This window comes from Pararge aegeria, chromosome 8 (genome assembly GCF_905163445.1).
Source record: "Pararge aegeria chromosome 8, ilParAegt1.1, whole genome shotgun sequence".
NCBI lineage: Eukaryota > Metazoa > Arthropoda > Insecta > Lepidoptera > Nymphalidae > Pararge > Pararge aegeria.
Window position 1 is genome coordinate 11,337,569 of NC_053187.1, and position 18,163 is coordinate 11,355,731.

Genomic DNA, 18,163 nt, shown 5'->3' on the forward strand with positions numbered 1-18,163 from the left:
TGCCGATATCTATGAAGGCATGAACTAAAAATATTGAAGTACCGTCCGCCTAGACCTTTCTTATTATGACAACGAATTCCGCAAGTTTGCAAGAATAGTGGCATAAGCCTAAAAAACCATTTATCGAGAAAAAGGCACTTACAATGATCCTAAGTACTTACATTTTTCACTTTTTGCGCCTTGTTGAAAAAATATTTGAAATTAGCAAGTTAGAATAATTACAGAAGATTTACAAAATGTAATTATTAAATTTCCTGAAAATCCACAAAAAAGTGTTAAAAATCTGGATTTGAATAAAGATAAAAAATACTAATTATAGGCGAAGTTTTGTTTATTTAATAACACAAAAATATTTACTTGAGTAAGTATCGGTTACTTTTGGACCAAAAATGTACGAATCGTCGATGGTGTCCTTCGTTGCAACTTTCAACGCAAGTCTACACTCTACTTTTAAGTTATTGGTGCAAATCTGTGCTGTGCTGTGCAATCAGCTGACTCAGAGTTGTATTTATTTTTATCTGTAATAGCTTGAGCTGTCAAATGACAATTTTTTTTTTATCTGCGCACATTGATTTGTTTGGAGACGTGAAATGTGATGATCTAAGAATTTTTAATTATTACTATTTCCCTTGTACACAACTGGTTTAGGGAACATAAATTGAAACGTTTTGTTTTGGCAATATAAAATTAGTGAAAATGTTAAAACAGGCTGTCTAAATGTAAAATGTCTAAGGCGATACCTGATGAAGTCAAAAGCATCGAGTTTGATTCTATTCTACCTGATTCAGGATTTTTGTTTTACGAAGAATGCCCTTCCGAGTATGAAATTGATAAGCCCATACTGTTGCCATTGAAATCTACGACACAAACTCGTTTTGAGCAGTTGCAACAAGAGGCAATGCAAGTGTGGAAAGAAAAACAAAAAACAGCGAAGAACAACGCATAAGGCAGTGATCATAAGTGAAGTGTTATAGTTATTATCAAAATGGCTTACACACTGTTCGTTATAGAAATAATATCGGCGTTCGTCCTAGCAGCCACTCTTTTGTACCGATATGGGGACTGTTATAGAAATCACATATTGGTTACCATGTCTGTGCTTACAGCATGGTACTTCTCCTTTGTTATTATGTTTATATTGCCATTGGATATATCTTCCGTAAGTACTTGAATATGCTTGGGATACGAATATATGCAGATTAATACAAGCCAAGAAAAATATGTTCTTGAATCGCTACTTATAGTACACATAAATTGAGTATTTCTATTTTGCCCTAATAGTCTAAGATGAAGATGCCGAAATATTTTTGGAAAATCAAATCTAATCTGAATATCTTTCTTGAGGAAGTTTGTTTGTATGTTTTTAGCTCTTATACACAGTAATCTGGAATGTATCAATATGATTTGTAATGTGGCATAGTTAACGGACCAAGGTTACTTTTTATAACAGCGGTTCTAAAAACAGCGAGCTTTTTTACAATTGCTATAAACTAAAATTGTATTTACAAGCAAAAATTCATTGTTGCACCGTTTTGAAGGAGTAAAGTCCCAACACTAGATTACAACACTAAGAAGTCGGCCTCAGTCTTTAACAGTGTTAAAACATAATATTGTTATCTGAGCAATTCATCTTTAAATGAGCCTCCCAAATTATATATATATTTTAGGCAGAATCCCTTCTTCTTCTTCTTCTTCTGTTCCTGGGCCTTTTCCGCACTTGGTTGGTCTGGGACCGTCCGTTGTACGTATGGCCACTGATGCGGCTCCCCGCTGGATCACTCCAGCCAGCCGAGCTCGCTCCAAAAGCTTAGCAGGCCGCCCAGGTCGCCGAGTGCTTCATGGAGTGTTGCTGAGGAGCCAATGTGTGCTGCGCGTTGTTCTGCTACTCCGTTGCATTGGAGTATTACGTGTATCGGTGTTTCCTCCGCCTCCATGCATGCTCTGCAGAGAGGGCTGTCAGTTATACCTAAAATGGAAAGGTGTTTGTTTAGTGGGCAGTGCCCTGTTATCATACCTACAACTGTCCTTAGTTTAGGTCGATTCAGTTGCAGTAATTTTGTTGTTAGTCGTGGGTTGAGAACTGGTACGGCCTCCTTCGTGTGTTTGCACTCTTTTGTTTTAGACCATAGTACCGAGTGTGATGCTTGCGTCTGGTTGTGGAGCCATGTTTTGTATTCAGTGAAGGGTATGGGTATGATGGGTTCCGGTCCAGCTACCCTTAGTGATGCTGCCTGACGCGCTAATTCGTCGGCTGCGTCGTTTCCTCTGTTTCCGTTGTGACCTCGTATCCATTTTAGGGTTACTCTGTTGGATTTTGATAGGGCTTGTAGGTTTTTGTGACAGTCAAGTATGAGTTTTGATGTTGTTGTGTGTTTGGTTAAGGCTTTTAGTACAGCTTGACTGTCACTGTTTATGTTGATGCTGAAGCCTTTTACCTTTCTGTTTAGCATGGCTATGACTGCTGTTGTTATGCCCACGCACTCCGCTTGGAAGACGGAGTTGTTCTTACCAAGCGGCTGGGCAATGTTTATGTTAAGCTCCGGGCAGTATATCCCCGCTCCAGTGCCTGAGTTTGTCTTTGATCCGTCGGTGTAGACCTCTATTACGACGGTGTCAGCTTTGTCTGTTTTTCCTCCTTCAGCGGCTACTTTATAGTGCCTGTCTAGCACATAGTGTTTCCGCGTCTTGTCACATATCCAGTCTAGTTGTGGGCATTTATTAATTTCTTTTGATAGTATCCTTGTATGTCCTATGTTTGTATCCTTCCACAGCCCGTAAGCCCTCAGTCTAAGGGCTGCAAGTGTGGCTTCCTCTTTGATGTGTAGGTGTAGTGGTGGTATGCATAATATAGCTTCCAGCGCAGTGGTTGGTGTTGTGCTCATGCAGCCTGTGATAGCTAGGCACGCTTGACGTTGGAATTTTTGTAGTTCTAGTTGGGTTGTCGCAAGGAGTGTTCTCGGCCACCATATCAGTGAGGCGTAGTTTAGTGAGCTCCTGACGACTGCTAAGTACAACCATTTCATGATGTATGGTTTAAGCCCCCAGGTTTTTCCTGCCATGCGTTTGCATTGGCTGAGGATGATCGTTGATTTTTGGATTTTTGTATCTATATGTGTCTTCCAGCTTAGTTTGGAGTCCATCGTTACTCCGAGGTACTTTACCTCGGTTGATAGTTTTAGGCTTGTTTTAAACAGTGTTGGTGTTTTTGGAAATTGTGGTTTCCTTTTGTTGGTAAATAATACGAGTTCTGTCTTTTTCGGGTTAACCGTAAGTTCATTTTCCCTGCACCACTGTTCTAGCAGTTTCAGTGCGTTTTGCATTATTGAATTCAGGGTGTTTTCTTGCTTTCCACTTATGAGGATGGTGATGTCATCGGCATATCCTATGGTGAGGAAACCGTTTTTGTTCATTTTTGTTATTAGGTCGTCAACTACCAGGTTCCATAGGATGGGGGAAAGGACCCCTCCTTGTGGGCACCCTTTAGCTACAATACCCTTGGTTGTTCCATTAAAGTCCAGTTGGATGACCCTAAATTCTAGTAGGGCTCTAATCCAAGCTCTTAGTGTGTCCGGTACTTTATGTCTCGCAAGAGCTAAGTCTATGCTCTTGAATGTTGTTTTGTCGAAAGCTCCTTCTATGTCTATAAAAGCCCCGAGAGTCGAGAGTTTGTTTTCCAGGTCGTGTTCTATTTTGCTTACAACAGAGTGCAGAGCTGTTTCTGTTGATTTACCCGTGCAGTAAGCGTGTTGATTTTGGTTTATAGGTATGTGCTTCAGGGTTCCGTCCCGGAGGTATCTATCTCCGAGTCTTTCTAGGGTTTTTAGTAGAAAAGATGTTAGGCTAATAGGTCTGAATGATTTGGGTTGTGTGTAGTCGCTTTTACCTGGTTTGGGTAAGAATACTACTTTTACCTCCCTCCATGTTAGCGGTATGTATCTATGTGCTAAGCATGCTTTAAAGATTTCTGCTAGCCATGGTATGAGTTGTTCTTTGCCCCATTGTAGGAGGGCGGGGAAAATGTGATCTGTACCTGCAGATTTGAAAGGGTGAAAGGATTCGATAGCCCAACGGACCCTTTCATATGTCACAATGTTGTTTGCTATTTCCCAGTCTGCTTTTGTTGGTGTCGTGTTGTTTTCTTCCCACACTGGTTTGTCGACAATCTTACAGCCTGGGAAGTGGGTTTCGATAAGTGTCTCACTCACTTCTTTGTCGTTTTTAGTGTAGTTCCCGTCTTGTTTCTTTAAAGATCCGATGGTGCGGATATTGTCCCTTGACAGGATTTTCCTTATGCGGTTTGCATTATCGTAGTTTTCTATGCTCGTGCAGAAATGTTGCCAGGATTTGACAGTTTTCTGTTGCACAAGTTTTTTGTATTGAGATTGAGCCTCTTTGAACTTGTCCCAATCTGCGTCTTTCCTGGTGTTCTTTGCTCTGTTGAAAAGGTGCCTTAACCTTTGTCTTTTTCTCTCCAGGTCGGGGCCCCACCAACTGTGTTTTGGTGCATGTTTTGTTTTTTGTATTCTTAGTGGGCATGCTTTTTCGTAGCATGTTGTTATGTGTTTTGTTATTTGTTCTACATTTTGGTCTATTTGCATCGTTCCCTTTATTTTGGGTTTGTTGTTGTACATTGTGTCTCCTTTTATAAGAGTTTTGTATTTCTCTCTGTTTGTTTTTCTGGGATTTCTTCCAGGAGTTTCTTGCGGTTTAATCAGATCCAGTTCAAAACTTATTCGCCTATGGTCGGAGAGTGTGAGCTCTTCGCACACGTGCCAGTTTTTTATTTGGTCTGATATGTTGTTTGACGCTAGAGTAAGATCAATAATCGTCTGGTATCTACTTGAAACAAAAGTCGGTTCTGAACCTTTGTTAAGAATGTTTAGGTTAGTGGTTAGCAAGTATGAAACTAGTTGCTCACCTCTTTTGTTGTTTGTTTTACTTCCCCATAGGATGTGGTGTGCGTTGCTGTCGACCGAGATAATCAGATCGGTGTCGTCTTCTTCACATTGTTTTATAAGGTCCATCACCTCTTTTGTAGGTATTTCGCCTTCTATGGGTAGGTACAGCGAAGCCAGGACAAGTGGTCTGGCCGCTGCAACTGTCCCTTGTTTTGTTCCGTTCTGTATTCTTACTGCCGTTAGATCTCTGTAACAGTAATGTGTTAGTAGTGTCGCTGTTAAACAGCGAGGTATGTATATACATGTTCTAGGTTGTTCCTGCGGGCTGTTGTAGTACAACTTACCATTACAGCTGCCGAAACCGCATATGTTTTGGGCCCTTACCCACGGCTCTTGGATTAGGGCGATGGTATCGGTCTCAACCTCCAGCTGTCCTCGTAGTGTGGCCGTTGCTAGTTGTTTGTGCTGGAGGTTGGTTTGTATTATCTTTATGTTGTCGTACGTGGTGTATTATAATGGATTGGAGTTGTTGTTTAAAGGTCGGCCTCAGGGGCCCATCCTTTTAGCAACTCTTGTATCCTCGCCTCGTTTGCGTTCTCGTCATCGTCAGTCTCAGTCTCGGCCACCCCCTCCCATGGTGTCATGTTTGATGGGTGGTTTGTCCCGGTCTCCATTTCTATCGCGTCGATATCCTCGGAGGCGTTTTCAACGGAGGGTCCGGGCGCAGTGGCTTTGAGGTTTGTTGTCGCTGTGTCATTTTTCGTTTCTGGCTCCGGGGTCTTCTTAGGCGGTACGTCGCTGAGTCCTTCGCCGTCGAAGAACCGGATATAGATAGATCCGGTGGAGTAAGAGACTCTCCTTCCCTTGGCCAGGATGTCTTCGACCTGCTCCGTGGGTATTCCTAGGACTAGAAACACTCCCGGAGGGTTGCTGTTTGTTCTTTTATATGTGTACAGGGTCCACGACGAGACCTTGTACCAGGGGTTTTGGAGGGACAGCATTTGTTGGAGTATTGCTATCTCCTCCGTGAAGTCAGGCACGTATAGTGCTGACCTAATCCGCACTGGTATGTCGGCCTGCCTTATGAGCGTGAGCCCCGTGCCCTCCCTTGGCGACTTCAATCGAGGTACGATTTCTTGGAGCCAAGAGAGGGCTTTGTCGTCGTAACACCACAGTTTCAGCACTCCTTCGTTGAGAAAAGCTTTCCCTACAAAGGATGGGGCATATGGTGTCGTTCCTGGCGCTGGTTTTCTGAGGCAGATAGCGAGGATCTCTTTTTGGATTTGACCCTGGACGCTATTTGCCTCTGGTTGGGTCATGTCGCTTCTGGGCACTAGGGTGACGGCCACACTTAGGTGTGGTTGGGTCACTCTCGCGTAAGAGTCCCTTGTGCGCGTTTGTCTGTCTGTCCGTGGTCTTTTGTATTCTCCCCGGGGCGAGATGGTGTCGTCAAGCCTATCCCTTTTCAGGGACTGGCTTGTTGACGTTCCGGGGTTCCCACTCATGTCACCGGTCTCACCACTGCTCCGCCCTCTCCAGTACGCATTCGACCGGTGGGCGACAGGGTGTGTCCGGCGTTGAGCAGGAGTGTTGGTCGATGTTGGTTTTTGGGGCAAGTCACGATTGGATTCCGGTCGGGACACGCCCGCAGATGCGTCCGTGCCCTGTCCAGAGACGACAGTCGCCGCGGGTGGTTGACGGCCTTGATGTGGCTGTCTCCCTTCCCCACTTTGTCCGTACAAGCCTCTAGTCTGGTGATGGACTTCCGCGTGCGTGTTCCTACCGGGTTCCATCGTCTGCTCGTCAGTCTGCGTGGTTTGGGTTTGGGGTGTGTCAGTCCGTCTGTCTGTTTTCTTTTTCTTAGGCCTCTTTCGCTTTTGTCTGCGGACTACCTCTGTCCAAACGCTCTCGGGAGCAGGTGGATGAGGTATCGCAGCAGCAAGAGAGGCCATATTGATCTCTTTGGAAGCGGTCGGTTGGGTGGTTCGGGTGGGCGCGGGTATCGGGGTCCGGTTGACATGGCTGGGGGTCTGTCTTGTGTCGTGTGGGGTCGTTGTCCGTAATGGGAAAGCGTTTGGTCGTTTGATGTTGTGCATAGCACAGGGCGGGTCTGTGCCCCCCCCAGAATACGAGGGGCAGCCTGCAGCCCGAGTTCCGTCCGCGACAGGAGCTCGAGTTGCAGAGAGGGATTCTCCGGTCCCATCTCTGGGTCCGGTACCCTCCTGGGGTAGTGTATCTTTCGGATCCGCTTCCATGGTTTTCTACGATTTACGATTTGTGTTGTTTGTGAGGTGTTTGTGTGTGATTGTGTTGAGTGAGTGTTTGCTTGTGATGGGGATAGAGTGGTACGAGGAATAAGGTTTTAGGTGTTTGGGAAATAGAGTGGATCATGGGAGCAAGGTTTTGGATCCTGGCCAGTGTTGGGAGTGATCACTGGGCAGGGATTTTTGAGCGTTGAGGTTTACTCCTCCTACAGGCGAGGCCCGTAGCTTGGCTGCTCGTTTAGCACCACCCAGGGGACACGTGTAGGGTGGGCCTCAGGATGAGGTGGTGGCTCCTACGGACGCGAGCTGCCGATCGTCCCCCTAGGCAGAATCCCTATCAAGATCTCTCCTATGATAAAAGAGGCGACTGCCTGTAGTAGTAGTAACATTAATTATTAAGCTGACAATGATGAGAATGATTATAAAATAAATTATCATTTGCAGACAGTGTATCGGCAGTGCTTAGATAGTGCACAAGCAGCACTTACCACAACATCATTACAAAGTAATGTTAGCAATATAACAAGCACTGAAGCTCCACCTGAAAATCATTGTCAAAAACCATGGAGTTTTGTGCCAGATGCAGTGTTTCCAAACTTGTGGAGGGTGGTATACTGGACCTCACAATGTTTGACTTGGTAAGGCAGTCTGAACTTCTATTTAATATAATGGTAACCTATAAAGAAAAAATCCTAGTTGCTTACTCTTCTCTATTCACAATTAGGCGAATAGTTTAAAAAAATATAGTTTTACATTATGTATGCTTTTTACAACTACTGTCACCTGTTTATAGACCTTTTTCTATTTAGTTAAATCATCATCATCATCATCATCATCATCGTGTCAACCAATCGACGTCTACTGCTGGACATAGGTTTTTTTTAGGGAGTTCCACAATACACAGTCCTGGGCCGCTTGCCTCCAGCGGCTCACTGCGGCAACACGCACTGTTCGAAGACTTTAGTCTTCAGGCACTGAGGGGTTTTGGACGAGAAAATATCACGAAGTTTCCCGTTTTTTATATATTTTATGATTATCTCTGAAAATGTCTGTATTACATAGCTGGTTGATGAAAAGTTTGGGACAACTCTAAAATAATAAAATGTTATTATTTATGTTCAATAACATATGGGCTGTATCGTGTAACAGTTTCTGGCAGATTCAAACAAGTGGCAACCTGTTATATCCATACAAAATTTTGAACTGGCACTGCCAAATTAGAAATTTTATAAGTAAATTAATAAAGAGTGGGTCACCATGTTTTAAAAAAAACAGAAAAGTTACGCAATACAGTGGCAGATCATTTAATACTATAAAAATCAGCATATTTGTAAAAATTATTTAAGAAATTGGCAAATGAAACATTTAATGTGAACAATAAGATAAATACAAATTGGTGATCATAATCTTCATCATCATTATGGCCCACTACTGGACTCAAATTTGGGTCTCCAAGAGCGGAATGCTAAAGCCTTACCCACTAGGCTATCACCACTTTTCTGATATTATCAAGTAAACAAAACCCTATGTATATGGGTTCGATTGGCAATCCAGATAGGATTATCTTTAATCATATTATTCTTTTTATCTTTATTTCATACTCAATATATGTGTATTAATCTGAGTAAACATGTACTAGCTAATATTATAAATGTAAGAGTTGTTTGTAGGTTTACCCTTCCATGCCGCTGCATGGAAGGGTAAACCTAAATGCCTAAAATCAAATTGAATTTACTTGATTTGACTTGATTTTAGGCATAGAAGATGCTTTGCGGGACAAAGAGTGATATGGATTTTTTTTATCCCATATTATGTGCACAGTGTTATGAGATTTATAATCTTATTAGAGTGTTTTATCTACACTTGGAGGAAATAATAAATATGTACATTTAAAATGTATATAAATATTTTTTTCAAACGAAATCGTGGCCTGAGTGCTTTGCCAATTACGCCACGGTTCTTAACATCAATACCGGAATTTTTATGTGCATATTATATATAAGTGTTATTACATTCAATGAAGTATACTTCTAAGCTATTGCAAATTTACTCTTTCAGGCTCATCATGCCAATGATGCAATCATACAGCAAAGCAGGTGATTTCACTGTAAAGGGGAAGCTAAAGTCAGCTCTAGTCGATAACGCCATTTACTATGGCTCATACTTATTCATTTGTGGTATACTCCTAATATACATAGCACTGAAACCAGGAGTGTATCTTGATGGACCTAAGATAAAGGCCATTGCGTCATCAGCGAGTAACACGTGGGGTTTATTCCTATTGATCCTTCTTCTAGGGTATTCTCTGGTTGAAGTACCAAGAAATTTATGGAATAACTCCAAGAAAAATTATACTTTAACATACAGCTACTTCAAAGTAGCCAAATTAAGTACAGACAAGTGTGAAGCTGAGGAAACTGTAGATGAAATAATAGAGGTGAGCAACTGGCATCTAACAATTTTTTTTTATTCTGTTTCAAGTCAGCCCTCGACTTTAATCATCACCATCACTCACCTGGTGGTAAGTGATGATGCAGTCTAAAATGATAACGGGCCACCCTTTTAGGGGATCTAACCTATTCGCTGTTTACAGCAAGTCTTTGTCGGCAGATTGGTAGGTGGTTAGTAAACGACAGCCGAATCCTACCACCAGACAAGACCGAAAAAGTTCAGAAATTATAAATTCCCCAATTGCCCCTGCCAGGGATCGAATCCGGGACCTCCAACATAAAACCACAGCGCTCACCGCTGCGCCAGAGAGGCATTTAAAAAATAATGCAAGTACCTACTAAGTTTACCGTGTATAATTTATTGTATCTTATCAGTATAGCCTTTGTTCGTATGTGAAAAGAATCAGAGGTATTGGACTTTGATAATAATATTATCATAGTTGTATTATAGTTATATTAATTTTAAACATATAATCACTTATTTCACTAATTTAACTAACAAATACACTTATTTACCTATTCACCAATACAAAGCATAACTAAGTATTAAATAATATTTAAACAATTCATTCGCTTAACTTAGTTTGGGAAAACCATTGTATCAAACAGTGCGCCAAACCAAGCCGGTATAAAGTATATATTTCTATTTTAACAAGAATTTCACGCTGTTTTCAGCCCTACTAGAACGAACGTTAAGTCTACGTTGGTATGTGATGACACTTAGGAGTTTGATATATCTAAGCTTTCAAACTCGATTAAATATCACCGAAGACGGGTGCCACAAAAAGTGCCTGCCTTTATCTTTGCGTGTTGGCGTGCATAGATTTATTACCTACCTTCTGGCATAGTGGGAATCGCTGTGGCCTTATATGTGCGATTAGAGTTCCGGTACTATGCTGCTTAGAAACCTAGAGAGGAGTTTAATATAACTGCCTAACTCCGAACAGGTTAGCCGGGTACAGACTGCACAATCGCATACCACCAGGTTTTTCAGTTAATACAAACCTGTAATAGACAAAAAAATTAAATACCCAAATTAAACAACAAACGAATGAAAAACTTGTTCTTATGAATTCACACAAATCAGCGCTTTTTTCGCATATTTTGAATGTACCATTAAAGTAAACTTAAAGTCGTTTCCAGTTGCGTGTCACGAGTTAGTAAAGCAAAGTAAAGTGTATTTGTCTGTCCTTCTAAAAACTATAAAGAACTCAAGCAAAAGCTAACATTTAATCATGTGTAATAATTCAAGCAATTTTTGTAGACATTAAACTCAGTCACTGCAGCCGTGGGTCCAGGCCACCCATTGCATAGGCACGTGGAAACTATAGTGCAAAAGCTACCAATACAGTTGCGAGATAAGTTAAACTCACGTGCGCCACCGGAACGACCTACGGCACCGTCTTTCAAAAGTCTCGTAAACTTGCACAAGAAAGTAAGTATACCTACTAGAGATTTTAGACAAAGATTGTCATGGTTAACCAACCATATAACCACTTAATTATTTGTCGATATTTCGACCCAGTTACATTGATTGGTGTGAGACACCAAGCTACAAAGGCCGGGAGCTTCCTGGATTTTTTTTACTAAACAATGTGTACTCGTTTAACTATTAAAAAAAATTGCATGCTTAATTTATTATCAACTATCGTCATATTAGCAAATAGCATAGCAATAGCACTTCGACCCATGAATTCGAATGTGTATGTAATTAATCGCTTCACTATGAGAAGGAGCTACTGATACCTGGCCTTGGGACCAGGGCGGCCAAGACTGCATAGCCGACACTGGAAATAGGTGGTAATCAAACAATAATTTCAGACGATCAAAGCGTTGCACGTGCTGCAACGTACGGAAACCCAGTGGGGTTTGATGTTGGAACGCATTTTCCACTTGGAAGACGCAGCGTCAAACTCGCGGTCGCCAGACAAGCGTTTTCAGCACACCTTCCACACTCCGCGACCGAGGCTGCAGCGGATACTCTACCCGCCTATTGTTGGTGCGTTATTATGTTAATAATTTTTAAACATGCGCAAGCGCAGTAATCGAAATCGATTTCTTTTTCGAAGAGTGCACTAAATAAAATATAATATTTTTAATTTCGCCCTGTTCAGAATGGTACTGGGAATGCTTCATCAAGCAATACTTCCTAAAGACCATGGCGGTGGTGACGTGTATACTGTCGGTAGCCGTCGTGTGGTCCGAGCTCACATTCTTCTGTAAGAAGCCCGTGCTGTCCATCTTCGCTAACATCAACAATGCTGCAAAGGATAGCTATAACTATGCTGCTATTGTTGTAAGTATATCAATATCTTTTATTTTATTCTGCTAGAGCATTTCCATATCGACTCGTGCGCAGCTCTCTCTCAATGACCTAAGTTATAATCATTCGGAGTTAGACATATTTCACACCCCATCGCTTCCGAAAACAAATTTAAATGTTTATAGATAGTGGGTAATCTGCAATATTATTATATCCTACTAGCACTTGCCCGGGATTTTGTCTACGGTTATAAGTTTTTAAAAAACCCGCAGGAACCCTTTATTTTCAGTCAGGATGAAGATGATTTATTCCTGTGCAAAATATCACCAAAATAAGTACGTGAGTGCAAGGTAAAGTGGTCAAGCCATAGATAACAAATGGTCCAGTCTGAAGGGCGTTTTTGCACATGAGATAACAGCCTCAGGTTGATGGACACAGCGTTACGTTGGAGGACGTGTTACACTCATGCCCTGAAAAGTGTTGCTCTTTTTATCAAAGTCAATCGTCAATTAAAGAAGAATATAAAAGATTGTTTTATAAATAAAAATTGTTTCAGTCTGTATCAACCTTAGTAATCGCGTACATGTTTTACTGCGCGTATTCAACGGTGCTCAAGATCCGCCTGCTCAACCTGTACTACCTCGCGCCGCACCACCAAACCAACGAGTACAGTCTCATATTCTCCGGAATGATGGTCTGTCGCCTAACGCCTGCTATGTGCCTTAACTTCCTCAGCCTCGTGCATATGGACTCCCACGTCATTAAAGAAAGGGTCAGGGAGACCTTTTACACTCAGGTAACTTATAGATTAAATTGTAGCACGAAGCTTTTAAAAAAAAAAACTCTGAAATCTAAATTTTCGTTGTCAGATAGGTTTAGCTGTTGAGCAAAATAGGTAATTTAGGTACAAGTATGTATGTAAATGAATAAAGTTAATTTAAATATATTTACACGAAAAAATTTACTTTCATTAACAACTTTCTAAGCCAATTCAACTCAAGGTTTATTGTGCCATCTACATTCTACCGTCATTGTCAAAAAGAAGCATGCTAATGAAATTGTTCTCAGACAATAAGTATATAAGTAATTTATACTAAATTATATGACTAACTAGCTGTGTGTGGTTTTTACAAATCCCGTGTAGCCTATGTTACTCCCCTTCTTTCCACTTACTATGTTAAAAATCAAGTTGATTGGTTTCTTACTAGTGGTGTGAAGGAAAGACATAGAAAAAACATACTTATTCATAAAATTTGTTAGAATTTATAATAAAGTCTTGGAATTTTTTTTTTTTTAGATAATGGGCCACATGGATGTTCTCGGTATAATCGCGGAGGGGTTCAACATTTACTTCCCTATGCTAGTGGTTATATTGTGCCTGGCCACATACCTATCTTTGGGCAGTCGGCTACTGTCGCTGTGCGGCTTCCAGCAGTTTGTGGGAGACGATGAGCTCACCACAGACCTAGTGGACGAAGGCAGGGAAATCATGAAGCGAGGTTTGTATATTACTAGTGTTGTTACTTATTAACACACCTCTTTATTACTTACTAACTGTTGCCCGCGACTTCGTTTAACTAAGGTTTTTGATGGCATTAAATTTAGTTGTAGATCTAAAAAAATAAAGTATTCAGTATCGCTAAGCCTTAAATGAGGGGTTTGCTGCTGTCCGCTGAGGAATTCTGTCCTCTATTTCCAACCACATTGAAACCTACACAAAGTTTGGGCAAAATTAAACACATTAAAACCTCTAGAGTGCAAAAATAATTATTTAAATCGGTTATAATTTGTCGGAGTTATGGTGTAATAACGTCAAACACTCATCCCCTCTCCCAAAGGGACCGAGCTTAATGTCGGAATAAAAAGTATCCTATATTCAAAAAAAAAAACTCCGACTACAGGGCACGGGTCTCCTCTCAGAATGATAAGAACTTACGCAGTAGCATGAAGGTTTCCCCACGATGTTTTCCTTCACCGTTAACTAGATATTTAAATTAAGCATCAGTTACTTAGAACTCGTTCGTCCTTTCGACTCACTCTAGTTCGTTTAAAGTTGATTAGCTTTAGGAGTTCAAAGTATATGTCCCACTTTGATGCAGAGGTTGATTGATTGAGTAAAATTTTAATTTTCAGTAATATGTTTTCATTTTAGTATCAGTTTCCTTTTGACATGCTCCCAGTTCCCGGTAACTACAAACAACACTTTAATTCACCTGATATGAAGAAAATATTTCAATGTTATAATAATTTTGAGTGGAGTTGATATAGTGTGCAAAGGCTATGTTATTGACTAATAACGTACGCTTAGTTTTAAATACAATTTTGTCTTTATCCAGAAAAACGCAAACGACAACGTGCCGAGGAATCTTTGGCCCGGCGACGCGATTACAACGAGCGTTTCTCAAACTACAGGTCTGATAGAGACAATCAGGATGGAGGTAATTCGACTTATTTGACGTTTCGTAGCTATTTTTGTTTGCTGAAAATTAAATCAACTATATTAGCTGCCTACGCCCTTAAACCTAAAAAATATTTCAATAAACTTTCTAAGTAAATATTACGTTCCATGTCGATAACACTTTATTGGTTCTTCTCCAAATTTAGTTTTAACTTATTAGTTTTAAAGTTTGACATCAACTTAATAACATAACTTCAAATGACACAGACGCTATCACAACAAAAGGCAACATTATTTTTATTATTGGGAGCTATTGCAAAAAAATTATATAGCCAAAGTTTTTATGAAACCGTCCCATACCTTTTTTTGTGGGTTTATATATTACTCTTGCTTTGTAGAAAACTGTATTTTCTCCAATGATACAGTTCCAAGGCCACTCGGCCTTTGCTACTTTACTACACAGCACAAAATAATACTATCATCAGTTATTGTGCATGTCTGTCACATTCCAGCCCGCACCGGGCTCCTCAACGACGTCGACTCAGACTACTACGTCACTCCCAACACCGATCAATCTGGCTACAAGCAACCTGACCAGACCTACACCCGACCGGAGCTAAGCATAGAAGACGAGCTAGACCAGCGGTTCGGGGATAGCGCCCTGCCTTCAGTGAGAACAGAGTTCGATGGCAGGAGACGAGAGAAAATGACTATGCCACCGAGAGGCCTTTTCGATGATATATAAACTACATACTTGTACAGATCCCACGATCCAACTTGGCCGGTCTGAGGCTTTCGGAGACTTTCGCGAATGTACAGAGTCAACATTGAATTTCTAGAACTATATTAGAACCACTCGTGTTGTTTCAGTCGGGCCAACTTAGATCGTGCGTACGATACTACTACGTTTCCATCCGATCCGTTATAGTTATAGGTACTCGTAATTAGATGAGTCGTCTATTTCCGTGTGTATAAGAATAGATTTAGGATGCGCATATCCAAAATCTTAGGTGAGCGACAAGTTTGTACAGAGACATCCCCACCAATTGCAATTTTTAATTTGGCAGTCTTTCGAGAGAGAGTGTGATTGTTTACGATTTGCAGTGTTAAATAAGATGGTTAACTCATCGTTGGGTTCGCTTGCAGTGATTTTCTGCGCTAAAAGTCTTGATGTCCAATTTTATGAAGGTATACTGACTTTGCTTAATAATGTTAACCCAAATTTGTTAAGGCCGTTGTTAAGAAGACGTTATAATGTTCTTTAAAAATCACGTAGTCTTAATAAATCATCTAGCATTTTGATATTAATTAGAAAGACGTATTAAACTGTCTCGGTCGCAGGGTCATCAACACCTTTCCATCTTGATAAACTCAAGGTAATACTTATTAGGTTTTTAAATAAATAAAACATTGCAATATAATTAAATATAACAAAACATAAATGTACTTCTAATATTAATAGTCTTATATTCAATTCACGAAGTCTATGATATTACGTTCTCATTAGTTACATAATACTTATATTTATTTTCATAAAAAGACATATGATGACATAACAAACACATTTTTATCGTATTACATATAAATTAATAAAGTTAAAAAAAAACCACGTCACTGTGTTAGCCTAGCCATCTTTTAATTATAAGTATACTCAGTAATGCATAGATTATGTTGCAAGCCAGATTGTTGATACTTTGATGAACAATAGTCGTTTAAATATTTTTAGCCAAATTTTATGGAACAAATTAGATATCATAGACGCGCCAGATTTAGGCTTATTATTCCTGGGCTTCTGATATTCTCTATGGTTTTGACACATCTTCGTACAAGGACTAACGATTTTTACGTCACAAACTTATAAGAGTGATAAGCTTAAAAAAACACCACCCTGCTTTAAATTTGTCATAATTAAAGGAGCTCGAATTATTATCTATGAATATAATAATTTTATCTGGAATATGTTAATTGTAGCGTATTTGTAGTAAATTAGTTTTGTAGCACGACTGCCCTAAAGTAAACAGAGTAATACTCTATGTTTATTAATGCATGGGATATAATTTGAATTCGTACCGTCATCACTAATTTGTTATATCTTAAACATTTAAAAAAAACACAATATTTTAGGTACTATATGACAATTGTGAAAATAAATGTGAAAATTTGCGCAGTATTCGGCAGTCGTGTTTTTTTAGTTACCCACTTGTCATCTGACGGCTAAGCGAGGCGAAGTTAATGGTATCACTGTATCGTTGCCCCTTTTGGTCGATAACGATAATTACGGTGTCAATCGATTCGCCTTTATAATAGGCTATACAATTAATTATAAGGTGCCTAAATTTATTTATGACTATGATAATATGAAATAGTTGCGTATACCTTCATTAGTATAATTTGTATATTAAAGAAACCATAGTAGTTGAATACTTTTATTACTTATAAATAGAATAAGATATAAACATGTTATGTGTGTTAAAAGACTATAGTGATTTTATTTGTACAAAATATTATGTTTAGCTTGTTTGTTACTTACTTAAATTATCAAAGCATAATAAATTGTTTAAATGTACAGCCCTATAATTTATTGAGAAGAAATATGATAACGTCGTAATATAGTTTTTATGATGTTTAAAGTTGAAACTGGATTGGGAATTTACCCAAACAGTATTTTATTATTAGTATGTCGTAAATAATAAAGCTTTTGCGAAATGGAAAAAAGTTTTCTTTAATTATATTAATAATATGAATTAAAAAGCAAAATTTTGTTTTTATATACTTAACCTGCTTTAGTATAACTAACTATGATTTACAAACGAGATACATTTTACAACTTAACGTCCATGCGGTGCATTTAAATATGTTTAGGTTCGATTTTCTTTTAATTTTCCCCCATTGTACCTTTTAAGGTAGATTATTAATTAGCTGACAGCATTTTTGCTGTAATGTTAATGCGGCTGACTCTCACGTCACGCCATGGAAAGGAAATGGTTAAGTTTCATGGCTGGACGCGGCCGCCCGCGTGATTTTTAAGTAAATATGCCCGACTCAACCCGACAGGTTTGTTATGTTACTTTCTCCAAGTATCTGTAAACTTTTAAGTGATATATTTTTGATTGTGCTATTTCTATTAATTTATCTATCATCAAGTATCTAAGCCAATTGTAGAAATTCTTTTGTACGCAAATATCTTACTTTTCAATGCGTTTCCTGCGGAAAAGGACAATTTAATAAAAAATTCTGATTTTTATATGGTACCGTAAAATAGTAACATTATATTTGAGATTGTGTTAACTGACTGTTCGAATATACAAGGGAGGAAAAGAATACGACCTATTAGAACCTAAGTTGTTTAATTAATGTTCTAACCTAACCTGAAACTACTTTATTTTCAATAAATTATAATCTACCGAATAAAAAGGCGTTTAAGCGTTACGGTACGGTACGGTAGTTTGTAATCTAACAAAATAGATTTTACGGTGACATACAAAAGAATTAGCACCTACGTTTCAAGTTTTAAACGGATGTTTTAAGATCATGTTCTGTGATATTCTTTACTCAAGAATAACTTTCATGTTAGCTATTGTGAATACAAATTCTTTATTGTTAATTTATATTATTTATTTCATTCCATATTCTTGTGTTAAATGCAATATTAAATAAATTCATGTGATAACAGTTTTGATGGTATTTTCTTTATAATTTTTACCCAATCTAGTATAATTTAATACAATATCTAATTTTCTCACGAATCGTTTTACCTACTTTCGAGGTATAATATATACCTTAAGTCTTGCTTACATATGATTGAATATTATGAAAGTTACAGTGAACTTAAGTAACATGCTTTACCATAAATCTGTTTCATCCCTGTGCAATTTCTTATTATTGGCCAG

General features: G+C 39.2%; 1 protein-coding gene across 2 annotated transcripts; it reads left to right on the top strand.

The window, feature by feature from the left end:
- The first annotated feature begins 875 nt into the window (after positions 1–875).
- On the top strand, positions 876–16,220 carry LOC120625578 (LMBR1 domain-containing protein 2 homolog). Of its 2 annotated transcripts, none has more exons than XM_039892636.1 (10): positions 876–1,159; positions 7,607–7,800; positions 9,221–9,599; positions 10,877–11,047; positions 11,434–11,611; positions 11,727–11,908; positions 12,432–12,671; positions 13,173–13,374; positions 14,212–14,313; positions 14,786–16,220. In XM_039892636.1, the coding sequence occupies exons 1-10, from the start codon at positions 986–988 to the stop codon at positions 15,016–15,018; spliced, it is 2,055 nt and encodes a 684-aa protein (XP_039748570.1). In that variant the 5' UTR covers positions 876–985; the 3' UTR covers positions 15,019–16,220. The 2 variants fall into 2 exon arrangements, with proteins under 2 accessions (XP_039748570.1, XP_039748571.1); XM_039892637.1 differs by having other exon boundaries at positions 14,819–16,220.
- The last annotated feature ends 1,943 nt before the right edge of the window (positions 16,221–18,163 follow it).